This window comes from Scardinius erythrophthalmus (genome assembly GCF_964197995.2).
Source record: "Scardinius erythrophthalmus genome assembly, chromosome: 8".
Classification (NCBI taxonomy): Eukaryota; Metazoa; Chordata; class Actinopteri; order Cypriniformes; family Leuciscidae; genus Scardinius; species Scardinius erythrophthalmus.
In genome coordinates, this window is record NC_138228.1 from 15,189,768 (window position 1) to 15,207,248 (window position 17,481).

The 17,481-nt window shown below is 39.0% G+C and overlaps 1 protein-coding gene across 1 annotated transcript in view; it reads left to right on the plus strand.

Moving 5' to 3' along the window:
• Nucleotides 1–927: 927 nt before the first annotated feature.
• The window catches only part of tspan9a (tetraspanin 9a), a 90,554-nt gene continuing 74,000 nt past the window's right edge, over nt 928–17,481 (plus strand). Inside the window, exon 1 of the mRNA XM_081373239.1 lies at nt 928–1,891. Coding sequence (XP_081229365.1) covers nt 1,538–1,891 — 354 coding nt within the window. The 5' untranslated portion in view covers nt 928–1,537. The remainder of the gene's footprint in view (nt 1,892–17,481) is intronic.

Here is a 17,481-nt window from a genome sequence, read left to right on the forward strand (position 1 = left end):
TGCTATTAAGTTATTGAGCCAACACATCACTTTAGTTTCTCTAACAAGAGCTAGATACTGAAATTGAAAAACTTAAATTGCCATATTAACTATTTTCTTGACTTATGAACTCTTTTAAAGGAAATTGGAACTATGCACATTTACAGTCTACAGTATGTATAAAACACATGTTTGGTGTGAGTGCACAGCAATGCATCAGGTACTCAAGTTTCGTGTTCAAGCAACTATCCAGTGTCAATGCTTAAAATGGTGCCATAATTCCTGAGGCTGATCCACTGCCAGTTTATCCATGCTTCTTAAACGGCAATGGGAGAGTATGGATAAAGGGTTTTACAGTAGTAAACACCTGTCACAAACCAACCTCCAAATATGAACACAGGTTTCGTATCACTGCCACATTTCTGTAAATATCACATAGTAATATTTGATTAACCCATGAATGTGACTTACGGATGAAATTATTAAATTCAGATCCTTATTTTTGCACTTATTGCAACTCAAAGCTCTCAGTTTTTATGAACATATCCACAGTCCCTTGCTATAGTCAAATGTGCAGCTGCGTGCTTGGTCTCATATTCATCTCCCTGCCCCATCCAACCCCACCATTCCTCCCCCGGTCCCACTCCCCCTCCTCCCCCGGTCCCACTCCTCTTCAATCAGCTCATGATTTTTTTTAATTCATCGTAGCCCTCCCAGACTCGCCCCTGGCCAGTCAGCACAGTTGACAGCACTGAACATGTATAGGCATAAAGCACAGGGATGATAAGCACATTAAAGCTGCTGTATTGGCTGGGGAGGGGCTAGCACCAGTAGCTGCTCCCTTATTGGTGATCTGAGTGGCAGGGGAGGGGCTGAGAGGAGTACAGGCAGAGAGAGAGAGAGAGTGAGGTGAGAGCTTTGCGCTAGGTCGGGAGGGAATGCCCACTAGATGCGGCTGCTGATAATAGCGTGAATCAGCACCAGAGCAGTGATTGAGAGCACAGTCAGAGAGAGGAGAAGAGGAGCAAGGAACAGAATGCCGTGCCGGAGAGTGGTTAAATCAGAGCAGCGTGATTGATTCAGGCAAACAAGGATAAAAAAAATAAAGGGAGATCTAGAGAGTCTCTCGGAGCGCAAAATCCTGAGAGGAGAACGGGGGTGGAAGTTAGAAGGCTGTGGGAACTCATCAACTGAGGTCAGCAGGCAGGAGTGTGGGATCGAGCAGCAGCTGAACCAAGCCGGACATTGCTTGGGCTGGGGGTGGACACTCTTTTAGAGGGGTAAAGAGGGGCGTAGGGTGAAGGAATACTGCTTAAACTTCAGTTACACTCAACGTGCACCTGCTCGTGGGAGTAATGCTTCTGGATATTACAGCAAGGCTACGGTGCAAGCGATTTTGCAAAGCCACTGTCTGATTGACCTAATCCTGATCTTTTGTGTGAAAAAGAAAGACTAGTATTTTTGGAGCACTAGAGCACAAGTTCAAGGTTCTGCTCAAGGGCTATTCCAAGAGACATGCTAGAGAATGAAATAAAGAACGCGGCTTCCGTTCCAGAGCATGGAGAAGTCAAGTAGCGAGGAATCCGCCATCCACCGTAGCCCCTCAGTGGACAGCCACGACTCAGACTTTGCCCAAGCCTCCACCTCCGGGCTGCCGTTTGGAGGACGAGGCTTTACCGCCGGCGCCTTTTACGGGTCCACTGGCCCACGTGCGCAAACTGCTGCTCAGAGCGGGGCGGCTGGCGACGACAAAAGCAGTAATAAGTACAAGGCTCCTAAAGGCAGCAAATACGTGGTCTTTTATCTGGATCTATCCTTTGTGTTCCTTCTAGAGTTCAAGAAGTGCAACATGGCCAGAGGCTGCCTGTGCTGTCTGAAATACATGATGTTTGTCTTCAACCTCATCTTCTGGGTAAGTCACGCTTTGAATTTTCTTCTGCTCTGTTCTTCCTTTACAGATAGAGAGGTACTGAAAATTTACGGCCGCTTGATGGTCAGAATTCTGTTACTTGTTCTCTGATGGCAACAAATATACATTGAGATGTCATGGTGCATGCTCCTCAGAGTGCCCCGTGCCGGTACTGGGACTTTTCTGTCATGTGTTTTTCCAATGTTACGTCAGGCTAGCCATGCTCTCATTTACGTACTCGCTACTATTTCTGGCTGCCTTTGAGTCTCCTGGGGCACCCTGGGAAAACTGTGCCACACTCCTAGAATGGGTTTAGCTTGCGACTTGCTTTGATGAGTTACTGTGATGTTTACACAGGGATCGTTAGAAAACAGTCCATGTTTTCTCTTTAATCACATTCAATTATAACTCTGTGACAAGTTTGTTGGGACTGTTAACAACTGTGAAGTTTGTTGGGAACTGAAGTGAGAGAGATTTGTCTTCAACTTATTCAGTTAAGTGCATTTAGATTTGTATTGCTTCAATGAACACTCAATTTATGGTGTTTATGTTTAATTTTGCTCATGCATTTTATTCATTTTTGGTATTATATGGCTTACTGTTGATTTATGAGGATGGTCAATCAGTTTGAAAGGGGCATGTTTTTGTGAAGCATATCTCAGAACGATGGAGGTAGTGGATTAAAAGCTGATGGGGGAGAGTGTGTGGAGGACATTAGGCTAAGTCTTTTGTGCAGAGGCACTCATGCATAAACGTTAATCGCGTAAGCTAACAAGGTTCGCCTCACACTCGTACTCTCAGAAAGTAATATCTGGGGCACATCTGGGGCACTATTAGAGGTCTGAAGTCTGACACTGCATAAAATACTTCCCTCATCTATCCACCTCTCTGTCTATGACAACAAAAAGAAATGTGAGATTAAATACAGAGCTTCAGTAAAATCCAGCTAAATTGTGAAATGTAGTACAGGACGGGTAGCCAGTCACGTTACCAGAGTCCTGAGACTTGTTTTGATCTTGGTAGAGGTATAAGTCTAAAAGGTGTGTGTGGAAAGGAGAACAACATGTGGCAGTGTCAAAGGGTAGGTAATAAAGTTGTTTATCATGATGCTTGTGTGATCTTTTTTCACCAGAGATTAACCCAGAGTGACACCCCCATGGGTGCTTTCGCAGTTCAGCGGGGCATTAACCCAGTCTGGAGCTGTGGGATAGTGGTCAAGGGTTGTGAGCTTTGATATGACACTGTCAGAAAGATCTTGAAATATCTTGCTCTTTAAAAAACAAGGGTTATAGGTTAGTTTTGTGTGTCTGTGCGCATGAGTAGTTGCAGCGAAAATCACCTTGTCCTCTGGTGATGCAGCTCCTGCTTAGAGATAATTTAGATGTTCTGGTGGTAATTTTCTTTTAATGATTCCTCACACGACCTGAATTGAGTCCCATGAGGTCGTTCCAACATGGGTAGCAGTCAAAGTCCTTGAACTATGCGTGTGCAGTTACCAGCGTGTGAGTGTGATTTAGAGTTACGACATTCCTCAGAGAGTGATGGCGATCGAAGCTTGGTGATCTCCATAGGAGAGTGTGACTCTGTATTATGACACCCCTGTGACCACGCTCCTCGTGCTTTGGTGCTCCAGGAATTGCAAGGTTACCATTCTGTGGAATGCCGAAGCCTGTCACCCCATCCGCTTTAGAGAACCAGGTGCTGCCGCCTGCTGCCTCTTCACAGAGCTTACGGTTGTAACTCAAGGCACTAGATAAATAGAAGCATGAACCTCAGCTGTGTCATCAGGCTCCTGTACAGGACGTCAGCAGTTGCTTGTGACCATCTGGCTTGTCTTTCTTAGGTGGATTAGCTTGGTTCGAGCTGGACAGCTTCAGCACAGATTAGAGCATTTAGTGGTGAGCTTTGTTACACCATGCTGTGTTTCCAATGCTTAAAAAAATTATTGCGTTTTTAAAATAATTTTTTCCGAGGACCCTCAGAATCATGCCCCAAACATTCAGTCCCACCATTTATATTGGTATCTCTGAACATTAAGCTGTGATAAAGTATTTTTACAAAAAATTGCATCAGCTTTCATTACATCATTTAATTGTTAATGAATATCGATTGGTTATTTTTGATTGGGCTACAGTACATGTACCTTCCCATAACGCCATCAACCTCTCAGATTCAGATAAGCTCACCAGATTCATTACAACCTCATTTATTTCTTGTAGGCTGATGTAATTTGTCTATATCATTCGAATCATGCTGAACCATATTTCACAGGAATATTTCAGTGACTCTGTGCTGTTTTTTGTTTTTTTTGTCCTTCTCCTATCCTGTTACCGTCTTACGGCTGGCTAAAGCATTGCATCAGGATGCCCCACAACATCCTTTGTAAAAGACTGAATGCACTGCCTCATTTCACCACAATTATCATATGACATCAAACATATTCTTATTCAAACAATACTGCCACCTCAGCAGTTTGCTCCAAAGGCGTGCTGCTCCTTATCAAAGCTGCTGCCTCTTTGCAGGTTCTGAGTTTCACTCCAGGGATTGCAGGGGATTTATCTCCCATTTGGTCCAAGGTAACAGAAGATTAGGATGTCTGTCGATTTAATCACCTAGGTTGACATTTTGGAGTTTGAAATGTTGGTGTCGGTGGGTGCTTCTTCAAAGCTCACAAAGTGAGTGGCAGTCTCAGGGTACTTTGGAAAGGAAAAGGTGTGTGCTGTCGAACAAATGAGCAGTAGAGTGGAGGTCTACACTGCGGCAGTTACACTCACCCTCCACCCCCCCTACTAGCGAATGTCTGTTTTCTCAGATCTTCCATCGAGGGTAGCAAATCTATTTTTTCTTTATCTCATTCATTCTTTTATTTCCTCTCTTCTGCGTGAAATCCATTTAAGAGCTTTAATCTCTCTTTCCAGCAGGATTTTCTTTGTTTTAGCAAGCTTTCATAAGTCTGTTTTATTTACCTTCAACACTTTCTCCTGGCAAGTGTGTAAATTTGCACCTTTTATTCTGAGAAATCTTTCTATATGTCTATCCATCCATCCATCCATCCATCTTTGTTGTTTATTTGCATGCATATTACTAGGATATTGGCTGTTTATTAGTACTATAAAACACATATTAATGCCTTTTTCTGCATGACCATATTCTCATCCCTTAATCCTACCCAATACAGTACCTAAACTTAACAACAACCATTCTAACTATGAATAAGCAGTAATTAGGAGTTTATTGAGGCAAAAATCATGGTCAATAATTAGTTAATAGTGCGAATTAGACCTTAATCTAAAGTGTGACCAAAAATTCTCAATGAGTTATAAAATTAAAAATAAATAAATAAATACAAATCAGACTAAGCTCCAATTTGCTAATTTTCTGGGTTAAACATGAAACTTAACACTGCTAACAAACTGCAATGTTTACACACTTTGTGAAGAAAAAAACAGCAAATGAGTTCTACACAAAGACGATTGTATTGTGGCAACTACCACGACAAGGAGTTCACCGTCTGAACAAATAATAAACCACTTTTGTCGATCGTCACCACAGTATTGTCCTTTTCACTTAGAACTGTTTGCTTATTTCTTTTGGTATTTGTCTGCACTGCGAATTTAATGCGAATTGGATGCGACAGATTTGTAATTAGTCCCAATTTGAGCATCTGATATACTTGTTTACCACATTCTTTCCTTAACATAATTTACTTAGCTGCTTAGTTTTCTGTGTATCTGGGGGAAATTCTATCTAGACCTTCGATTTCCTGTACCGTATTGCCTCCTGTGTCTCCTGGAAGGGTTCATTAGCTCTGGGATCTGGTTGGATCAGTTGGAAATGTTTTTCTTTACAGGGGGCATGACATTGTGAAGTGGTTAAGAATCTTTATATAGAATTAGTTCTGCACAACCTTACATTACTTAACTACATTAGAATTAAAGCTATTGTGACTGTTAATGGTCTAGTTTTCTATTTATTTGTACCTTATTTGTGTTTTTTTTTTTTTTTTTTTACTTCCAGAGATACATGCATTGCTTAACCATCCACTTGGCCTGAAGCCCAGAGGTAGTGATCTGATAAAGAACCTGTTCAGTAGGGGACTTGAGGCTGTAGGCATTGTGGCCTTCATTTTAAGAGTTTGAGCCAATTCTCAGAAGCAGAACGGGTCAGATTATGCCCTTTCACTTCTGCCTCTGATTCATAGTGGCTCATGGCCCAATTAAAAATAAAGTCACCCTAACCCAAGGGCAATGTATGTTCTCATATCTCCATAACACCTTGAGAGACATTTCAGTTGATTAATTTGTCGTTTTTTTCCTCTTTCCTGTCTACCCCTATGAGGAAATAACTTTACCTGTACAAAAATAAATCAAAGAGCTGTACAGGGCATATCGAAGGCAACCATAGAAACACAGACCTCTCTGTCAAAATCTTAACTGTTCTTTTTTAAGACCTTGATGAATTGTGTTTTTAGAAATATAGCCTAGGGCATTCAGCACTTTCTTTCAGCTTTTTATTAGCTGTTGTAATCCTGCTGAAGTGTCATGTAATGCAGGAACTAAGTAAGTGCTGAATGGGACTTACTGTTTTGTCAGTGTCTTGTACCATAAGCATCATGTTATTTGAAAAACAGAAACAAATGGGTGATGGGTGGGGCTTGGCTCATGAATATTAATTATGCAAGAATCGGTTATTCTTGTTGTCCTCTCTGATTTGTTGAATTTAACACTTATCTGTAGCTGATATAACAATTTGGCACTGGCTTCTGTTGGGTATTTTGTCATGTTATGTATCCATCTGCAAGTTTCAAAGACTGGGCTTTCCATTGAACTCATTATTTTTTTTTTTTTAAACATGTAAAAATACATATAGGCGTATAATGATAATAAACAAAATGAAATGTGTAAAAAAAAAAAAAAAAAAAATGCATTGAATCATTCTGTGGCATGTGTGCCATGATAGGCATTTGTTAAATGACGTTGAAATTAAACAAACAATAATGACTTCCATATCACTTTTTGTCTTTATTGTATTTAGGTGTTTCTGTTTCTCAATTGGTAGAGCATGCAACACCAAGATTTTGGTTGCAAGTCAGTTCATCAGCATTTTGTGTAATTGATTAATGCCTAAATGAATCGGCAGCCCTAAAATACAATCATTATCTCCCAAAGGGTGAAGAATGTGAGATTTTTTTGTTATGCCTGTTTGTAATGTGTGAAATGTGTCAGGCAAGTGCAAATGATCTCTTTAAAGGGTTAGTTCACCCCAAAATAAAAATTCTGTCATTAATTACCCACCCTCATGTCGTTCCAAGACCTTTGTTCATCTTCGAAACACATGAAGATATCAGAACGCCGTCTTTGTATTGGCCAACTCCTGCATCAGCATCACACGCAACTGTCGTGGTGCTCACGTGAACAGCGTCTGCGTTCTGATGTAGAACCCGGAAACGCTAGCCTGGCAAGCCAGACCTACATCAAGATGTTAGGTCTGGAAACTCACCATAGTCACGGCTCAATCCGAGGGGCGGGATAAACGGCTGTCTTTCAAATTCCCTCTGCACGCAATAGGACAGCGCTTCAACCAACCAGAGCGTTTTCCCTACACGGAGCTAGTTGATAGATTCAACTAGGGGTGTGCGATATGACGATTTTTGATCGTGGACGATTAAAATGTCTCCACGATCTGCTTTTGAAGAAATATCGTAGAATCGTGCATTTTAGCCTATATCTGTTCTGGCGCCTCTGTCCCAACATACTAAACAACGCGACGTATATTCACATAAAATGTTGACGCAGCGGAACGGGAGACTGCAGTTCACAAAAGTTCATAATTTGCATGTGCTTTAATGCCTTGTCGGTTAAACATTTAATTCGCGTGCTGATGCGCTGTTCTAACGTATGCGTTCCTCAGCGCGTACATGTGAAGCTCAAATGCACTAAAAGCCTGCCTACCAGCGCCTGGATACTGGACTAAGTTATCCTTCGAGTCTAATTGTGCTTATACTGTTAAATACACACAAGGTTTACATAAACAAAGTCGGTTATGTCTAAAGTGAAAGCAAACTTGAGAAAATTGAGAGAAAATCTGCTTGTCAAATGCGTGTATATTAGACGCGTCGCGCGCAACTCTTAAAGAGACAGTAGTAGGCTAATAGTAAACACGCTGCCGTTTGTCTTTAAAGGGATAGTTCACCCATAAATAAAAAATATCTCATCATTTACGCACTCTAATGTTGTTCCAAACCTGTATTCATTTCCTTCTAATATTTTCTAATATTTTTCTAATATCAATATTTTTAAGAATGTGGCTATTCAAACAGTAGCTGGTCCTCATTGACTTCCATGGAAGAAAAATATACTATGGAAGTCACTGGGGTTCATCAACTGTTTGGTTACCCACATTCTTCAAAAATAACTTTTATTTTCAACAGAAGAAAGAAACTAATTCGAGTTTAAAACAACTTGAGAGAGTAAATTATGATAATTTGAATTTTTAGGAGAACTATCCCTTTAATGTCAATAAAACAACAAAATGCAAAGAGAAAATCACTCACTGCTCTTGACTGATAATTTTAATAGTAGCTTTAATAAGTATCAATGTATAATTTATACAATGAAGTCTGTTTTGTTTTATTTTCATATTTGATCATTTACTTTCTGCAATGCTACTGTTAAATAGCCTACACCTGTAGCTGAAAACATAAAGCACTGTTTAGCCTATTTAATTTGTATATTAAGTTGTGTATGTGTAATGTGTATATTTAATCTTAATATTTAATAACAAAGAAAATAATGACAAATATTTTTATCTTTGCCCCTGTCCGCTATTTTTTTATTTTGTTACCTAAGGCTTTGTTTTTAGAATATGGACATTAGATTGGCTGTAATGCTCAATCACAAAATAGTACAACCAACATAAAAAGAATCGTGATAAAATCGTTAATCGTGATTTTCCTGAAAAAAATCGTGATATGATATTTTTGCCATATCGCCCACCCCTAGATTCAACTTTTGCCATATATCTGGCCGGCAAACCGACGAACACATCTTCCTTTTTTTAAGAATGACTTAAGTGCCGTTCTTTGCTCTTTTCTCAAAGAAAAACTTAACTCCAAGTCCTCCAGAGTCGCGGCCAAAGCCGATTCGACAGACCGTTGTTCTCCATCAGCAGCCGTCATTCTTTGTTTTCAAGTGGCAGCCAGGTAACCGTCGCAACTCTGTCATCATATGTTAAGCCCGCCCCGCCTACTCTATACACGACGTGATTGGCCTGACCCAATTTGGGTTTTTGTAGCTAGAAGGTTTGAGAGTGTCTAGACTACCCTGGCTGCGAAATACATTTTGCTGCCGCTAGGGTGCGTCTAGATTTCTAGGCTACGGAAACGCTGCACTGTGGTTACAACATAAACAGTGTAGGAGACTGACACAGAAGAGAAGAAATTCTTCAATCTGTACTTATTTTTGTTTGTTTTTTGCACTCAAAAAAGTATTTTCGTCGCTTCATAACATTAAGGTTGAACCACTGCAGTCACATGTACTATTTTAACTATGTCTTTACTACCTTTCTGGGGTGTGAAAGTGGTTGTTGCGTTGCTGTCTATGGAGGGGTCAGAAAGCTCTCAGATTTCATCAAAAATATCTTCATTTGTGTTCCGAAGATGAACGAAGGTCTTACGGGTTTGGAACAACATGAGGGTGAGTAATTAATGACAGAATTTAAATTTTTGGGTGAACTAACCCTTTAATATATTTGCTATATTATAGTCTGTGTATGGAGGACAATATAGCATCTCATTATAATGACACTTTTGGCATATCTTTTTATTTGATAAAAATCAGACACCATCATAATACTCCTTCAGTGTCAGTGCAGTTACCTCATGGATGCTCATTCAGGACACATGGAAAGCTCTGCGGAGCACCAAATGTGTGTCGGAAGGAGAGCACACTTATTGACTTTTATGAAATTCTAAAAATAGCAGGATTAAATGTGCAGCATTGCACTTTGAATCTAATATTAATTTAGCCTACTTTTTTTCCTGAAAAAAAAGCCTGGGAAGCAGCCCTCCATTTGAACAAGATGATTTTAGCAGCAAAGACAAAGTCATATGGAAGATGTCATGGCTCATCAAGAAGCATTTTCTGATAATGACATCATAGCACCTCTGAGGACCACAAACCAGTTGAAATGAAAGGCAAAGCTGCAGCCCGCTGCTCAGAATGAGGCTTTTTAATATCTTTGTATGCATTCATTTGCAATTTATTGAAATTAACTGACCGTACTCCATTTTACTGTGGGGTAATATCACATCTCACAAGCTGTTGGGTAAATTTCTGCATGTTGGTTTTGGAGGTAGCTGAAACTATCATCATTATGCCATGTGACTATGAAGTGGTTTGAAATGGTTCCTTCAAAGTCGTTCTTGATTTAGTCTTTCATAGATCATTCCTGAGTGGGGAAACTTTCACCATCCCACCGCCAGCTCAACCCATGGCAGATGAATCAATGCTAATCTTCACCTAACCTGTAAATGAATGCAGATTGCAAGAGTAGCATGCCCCTGTCAGCACTTTCCCTGTCACCTGCAAGCAAATTATGCAGGAAATCGATGCCAACATGTCAGATCGTTCCTGACTCTCCCAGCTTGCACTTTTCACCTGGTGCTGGGATATGACACCAGAGCTTGTCTTGGTTACTGTTGTGCTGTTTAATTAACAGGAAAGTGGATACTTAATAGGGCATCAGCAACTGGAGAACTGCATTTTTGACAGGGTTGTGAGAAATTCACAATGAAAAGTTCTCCCTTTTTAATTGATGAATATTAATATGAATTTGAATTAAATTGTCCACACCTAACAGGAAGTTAACTTGGAGTTTAAATTGAAATGCCAGGTCTGTCTATCTATCTTTTATCGCATTTTATCTATCATTGTATCATTTATCTATCATTATATGGGTCTATCTTTCAATTGATCATTTTATTGTTCAATCTCTCATTCTAATTTTTATCGTTTTTCTATTTGTTGTATGTCTGTAAACATTAAAACTTCAAGGCTTTAAAAAAAATACATATATATATAAAAAAAAATTATTTTTTTTCAAACATGTCTTGTGAAGCCAACAATTAACTTTTAAATGCATATCTCAGGTCTTAGGTTACCCAGGATATCATTCGCTACCCTCCTCCTCCTCATTCATTTTTTTTAAAGTTAGACATCAACCTTCTTAGTATTTCTCAATTAATTCATTATAAACAATATAGCAAGAAAAAATATATTAAATTATAAAATAATTATTTTTTTGTAAACATCGTATAGGGTTGCTAACGAGCAGAGGTGTGTAATTTTTTTTTTCTTCGCAACAACAATTGAATTTTTTATCACTGAGTAATTGCAATTCACCTTTATCCCACAAGGTGGCAATGTCTGATACTCAATGATGAAGTGACGTTTCAGTCATGGTTATCGCAGGCAGAAAACAAAAGAATAGGAAGTATCATCAGCAAAACTTGAAATGGCTCAGCGATTTACTGCAAAGCAAGTACTGAACGCAATCAAATATTAGAGTCACTGTCATTTAATGGTGGATCTGTTGAAGAAGCTGTCAGTGATCAAAATATTGATTTTGAAGATGTTGAAAATGATAGTTTTGAGAATCTGTTTGAGATTGTGAATAGCCAGATGCTGAATGTACTGGGAAATGAGCTCTGATGAGGACAGGGATGATGGTATAAAACATCTGCTCTAACTGAACCCTTCCGAGCTCCAAAATGTAACAAAATATAATTTATTTTATTATTTTGTAATTGTTACTCTCATATCAGGAGAGTTTTATATTATCACAGCATGTAGAGATCCAACTATGTTAGATATAGATTTGGAACACTAAAGACCCAAATATGTAATAATGATTGACATTCATGCATTTCAGAGTTAAAGTTCATATGTTTTTCTAGTTAAAATTAAGTTGCAAATTTCTTAGATTTATTTTTCATTTTTATTTTATTTTTCATTTTAATTCCACTTTTTCACATTCAAATTGAATTGAAGCTACCACAAATCAAATTCAAGAATTGAATCTAAATTTAAAAAAGCGTTCTCAGTTCAATTCTGAATTGCCCCTGATTTTGTGATGGTCTCAAATGACCCAAAACGGTTGTGTAAAGCCTTCCATTCAGTCAAGGGGGAATTTTCTGTTGGGTTTCTGCTGCAGGGTAATAATATAAGAACCTCCAGCATCTTCTCCACCATAAGGTCACCCAGAAGGCTCATGCTGTCGTTATCAGAATCTTCACTCTGTGTCCCTTGAGCAAAAATCTCAATTAGATCTATTACTGTAGCTGTGATTGCATTCCTACCAAAACCTCAAAGGCCTGGATACGATTTTTGTGTTTGGATCCTTTATTTTTCACATAAAAAAAAATCTCAGATTCAACCCACGGCAGTCTGTTTTGACTCCCTGGGGCATCATGCATTCAGTAGACAGGTTTTTGCACAGCTTTTTGATAAGGACCATTCTGTGTGCATTCTGGAGTGGGTTGTTGTCACTGTCAGAATGAGAATAGACTCCAAGCTCAGCGTGGATATGGGCCCTCTCCAACCACACTGTGAACGCCAGACACCGTGGTGTCAGCCTTGAGTAATGAAGACTATATGAATGGCCAAATCATTATTGTGGTCATATTGTTTAGTCTTATAAACCCTCCATGTTATATTTCACCTCCTGATCAGGGTGCGTTGGGAATGAAGTTAAATCGAACGTGATCTGGGAGGTTAAAAATGACCTGGCATGAATCATCGCTCTACTTTCATGATTATTATAAGTGGGATAATTCTATTAGATGGTAAGCTGCCGTCTTGCTTAATCTTCCCCACTTTAAAGCTCACGTCAATCAAAATGACTCTCAGGAAGTCCCAAGGCTGAATCTTCCAGATGTCTCAAATTATTCTATATTTTAATTAAAAGCTGAATGTTTGCATATGCAGTGAATTGTGCTTGAATAGAGTGCAGCGGCACTAAAAAACGTTGAAAATCTAAATTCTGCAAAATTTTCTGAGCTGTTTTTTTTTTCTGACCTTGCACATACCTAATCAATGCATAGGCATCCCGCCGTCTTGTCATTTCACTCTAAATCGAAATTATGCTCAATCAATAAAGCCCTGCATAAAGCACCATAATGGTTTTGAATAGCTCTGCTTTTCACAAATGATGGAATTGTATGTGTTTTTCAGCTGCTACTCTCTCTAGAGGAGCCCGAGGTCGACCGCAGCATCTAAAGCAGATATAGTGAGAGCATATAGTGAGATCTCATTTAACAATTTGTTGTCCATTACTTTGAATCCGTATCCAGGGGTTTTCTTTAACCCACAAACAATTGATCATATAGGTTTACTGCAAATAAGACAGATGCCACATATTTAACTGTAGAATTAATTGATTGAAAACACTCTCTTCCTCCAAACAGATGCTGCAATTGCTCGTATTTGACTTTTAAAAGCAACCAGGTGTGCATAAAATATGATTTTGCTTGGATTACAGACACGACCTGACGAGTGCCAAGAAAGAGCAGCTTGAGGTGGATCGTTTCATAAGCTAATATGGCAACACAAACCCACGAATGAGCTCACACTCAAGTTAGTTTGGAACGTGACCTCTGCACTACTTGACACCCACATAATCATGAGTCTTGAAAACATTTTCACACAGTGGAAGAAATTTGCATCTCATTGCCTGTACGCTTGAAAAGATTTGTGAATATTTTTCATCTTGGTCTCTTTGGAAACTTTGACCCCCAACATTGTTATTCTATGTCGATAATAACCGCTCACTGCCTATGATAGTCTTTTTAAGCCTTTGGCCAGTCTTTTTTTCTGAGAGGTCTCTGAAAAGACTTCTGTACCGGCTGTAACTGTGGTTTAAAGTCTCAACTATCGGGCACAGCATAACTGAGAAAACACTGGATCTTTTTGTTCCCTTTTAATTTATTGCGTTTTGCTCAATTGAAATGATACAGCAGGATAGCACTTTTGTGTTTTAAAGGAAACAGGTGGCCATTTCAGTAATTAACTGATCAGAATGACAGAATTCACTCAATTCGGTTTATCATTTTGTCATAAAGTTGTTTCATACTCTCATAAATCATTCTTTATTAGAAAACAATTTGCTGCTAGCTATAAATGACACATCCTCTCCAAGTGACTGATCTCATTTGATTAGGTAGGGAAGGTGTGTTTGTAAGTTTCTGGTAGAATGCTCATCCTCCATAAAGATTTAATGATGTTGAAAAATGTATGGAGTAAAAAAGAACAATGGCCAGTTGATTAACAGAAGCATCAATGCAGCTTAATTTGCTCTTAGAGTGAAGTAGTTAGCAGAACTTTGCTGACTGTACTTTTCATCATTTATTGCATGATGTTATTTTCAATAATTACTAGGGTTGGGTATTGTTTTTGTTTTTTTTCTCGATAATGGTGCCTGAACCGATACTTAAAAAAAAAAGAGAGCCTCAAAACGATGGTGAATGACATAAAAAAATAAATCAAATAAAAAATTCTTAAAATGTAATATATTAGAATTTTAAAGTAAATATATAAATATTAGTCTAAATACAAAACACGAAAAAATTACATAAATTCACAATAAAACCTAAGCAACCTAACCCAAATACAATATTTTAACACTAAATAACATTATAGTACTATAGAAAAGTAGCCTAGTCTGTATTCTTGGTATGCTACCAATTAGCTTTAAATTTCAGCAATTCTTTTTACATTTTTTGACTTCTCTGGCAAAACACGACACCTCTCCTGACTTATTGCATGTCCTGCACAAGGTGAGCATTATTTTATAACGCATCACTTTAAATGCATTAGTTGTGAAACCCGTCATGGAATAAGAACACCGTCATGTTTACAACTATGCCAGTGAGCGCTCAGGATCAACTGAAGGCTGGATTTTCAAAAGTATGTCAAGTTCACGGCTCCATTGTTGCAGTAAATTTGCATGTTCTTGAATGAATAATTTATGAGATGTACGCCGGTCTGTTATTGTATGGACATCGACTTTACATTTTTCACACTAAACATGACGCGGAAAAAAAATGGTTGCGTTACATATCAGTCCTTGGCTGATATTTTTATTCTTAAACACATGTAAGTGAATGTGTTTTTTCATTTTAGAAACCTTTATAATGATCATGGTTCATGATAGTTGATCTTTAACGCACAATGGGCGCCATTTAGTATGCACCGCAGTTCAGAGAATTGAATCTGTCAGATTTAGGCCTACAACACGTTAATGTATCCACTTCTCGCGAAATACATTAAAGTAAGTGGCTGGTGAAGTGTGAGAAGAATAGAGTAAATTTTAAAGTTACCTACACAATGTGTATCTAAACACGTCATCCATTTATAATTGAAAGGATTGTTATTGCCGCCTCCATAGACATCAGTGTGTATTTTACTAACTATAAATGTTGTTTTTCTAATACTTGTGTGTATTATAATGTCTGAAACCTAAAATAAACCTTATCTGGTTGAAAACACTGAATATTGTGTAATATATGACAGCGCTGCGCTGAGTCTCTCTCTGGCTCAGCCCCAGCCAACGTGCGAACACAGATTTGAATTTAGAAGTTGATGATCACGCAATCTGAGCATTCTAATCACACCGGTTTGAACGGTCATACCCGTCAAAGGGTTAACTAGCGATCACATGCGGTGATGATGCTTCTTAAGTCTGTTTCAGAGAACTAGAGGGCAACAATTTCAACCGACAGCTGAGGCATTTAAGTGGCTCCGAAATGAGGCACCGAAATCTGCGTTTTGATTCGGTCCGGTTACACACCGGTTACTTAGGTACCAGTTCTATATCGGTGCCCGGTTTCGGTACACAACCCTACTAATTACCTCAAGTGCTCATTTCACAATTAGTATAGTTCTGTCATGACAACTCACATGACAATATATCTGCTACACTGCTGCTGCTGCTTTTATTGCTGCTGCTGCTGCTGCTGCTGATGATGATTTAATGCTGTTGCAGAGCAAGTACAGGACTTGCTACTGCCAATACATACACGACACGCTGCTGTGAGCAAGTAAGACATGCTGCTGCTGAACAATATAGCATGCAAGAATTTCCCCTAACAGATCTAAACAGGTGGAGCTGGGGAAGGTTGAGCAGTGAGCTCATTGGCTACTGATACGGCAGGAACCAATCAGCTGTGCCCTCTAGATAATGATGTGATTAGGAACAGGTGAGTAAAATGACCTATTAGCCTGCGCCATCTAGAGTTTCATGCCAGAACTTTGTATTTGTTTGTGTGTGTGTATATATATATATATATATATATATATATATATATATAATTTTTTTTTTTTTTATCGTCAGTGTTATTGCTTACCGCTTTATTACAGTTTAGATTATATTTGATTTTGTGACAGTTGTTTTGTCTGTAAGATAGTTTTACGGATCATAAAATACACACTATAGAGACATATTGTTATATAATGAAAGTAATTTGAGCTTAATTGTATTGTCTCTTAGTCCATCATGCATTTTGACTGTTCATGTTGCCCTTTTAGCAGCCTTTATGTGATGTTACAGTTCCACAAATGAATAACCAGTGAGCAAAGGTCAGAGAGTACATCAGGCACCAACCTTAACATAGGCAAATGGCCGTGGATAATTGGGTCAATAGCAATTTATGATGCCATTCTCCAGAAATATCAGTGGACAGCTGGGCAGGATGTAACTAGAGAGGCTACAGGAAAGGGCAAATGCGATGTAAAGTCATCCCGCTGCCTCACGTGTGCTCAATTGACATATTCATCACCGGCCTTGACGCATGATGGAAAGGATCCTCTCCCAGAGTGACCATTGAGCCTAATAGCAACTCTAAACTGCTTCACCAGCAAGAAAGAGATGTAACAAACACTGTAATCTGACTCACATTCTTAGTAGTATGTAGAAATATGGAGGAGAGATGACAGAAATACCCTTTTGAGCTCCCATCAACCACTCTGTAAATATTTCAGTGCAACAGCGCTTTAATAGCATGGCAAAGCTTTTGCACAGCACTACAGGGAATTTTTGGTTGAACACAGTCATTTGAAGCCCCAAGAGAGAAATCTCACTTTTTTTCTAGCGCTTCTGTCTAATCTAAGGCCTCAGGAAGAGGAATACTCAATTGTTTTATTCAGATTTCTTCCACTTAGCTGTGCTTAATATGGGGAGGGAAATCTCTCAGCCAACAGGACTGAAGGAATCAGCGATTGAATATAAATAAAATTGAAGAAGTCCTGTGCACTACATGACTGATAGTATGTACTGGAGACACCCCTTCTAATCAGGTTTCTAGACCAGGGGTTCTCAACTCTGGCCCTCAAGGTCCACTTTCCTGTAGAGTATTGCTCCACCCCAATTAAACATACTGGAATAAGCAAACTAATCAAGGTTTTCAGGATTTGCTGGAAAGTTACAGCCAGGTGAGTTTGATGGTTTGAAGGTTAGAGATAAAGGCTGCATCCAAAAGCTAAGACAGCTGAAATCAGTTTTGTGGACTCAGTAGAAGTCAGACTGACTTCTGTGGCAGC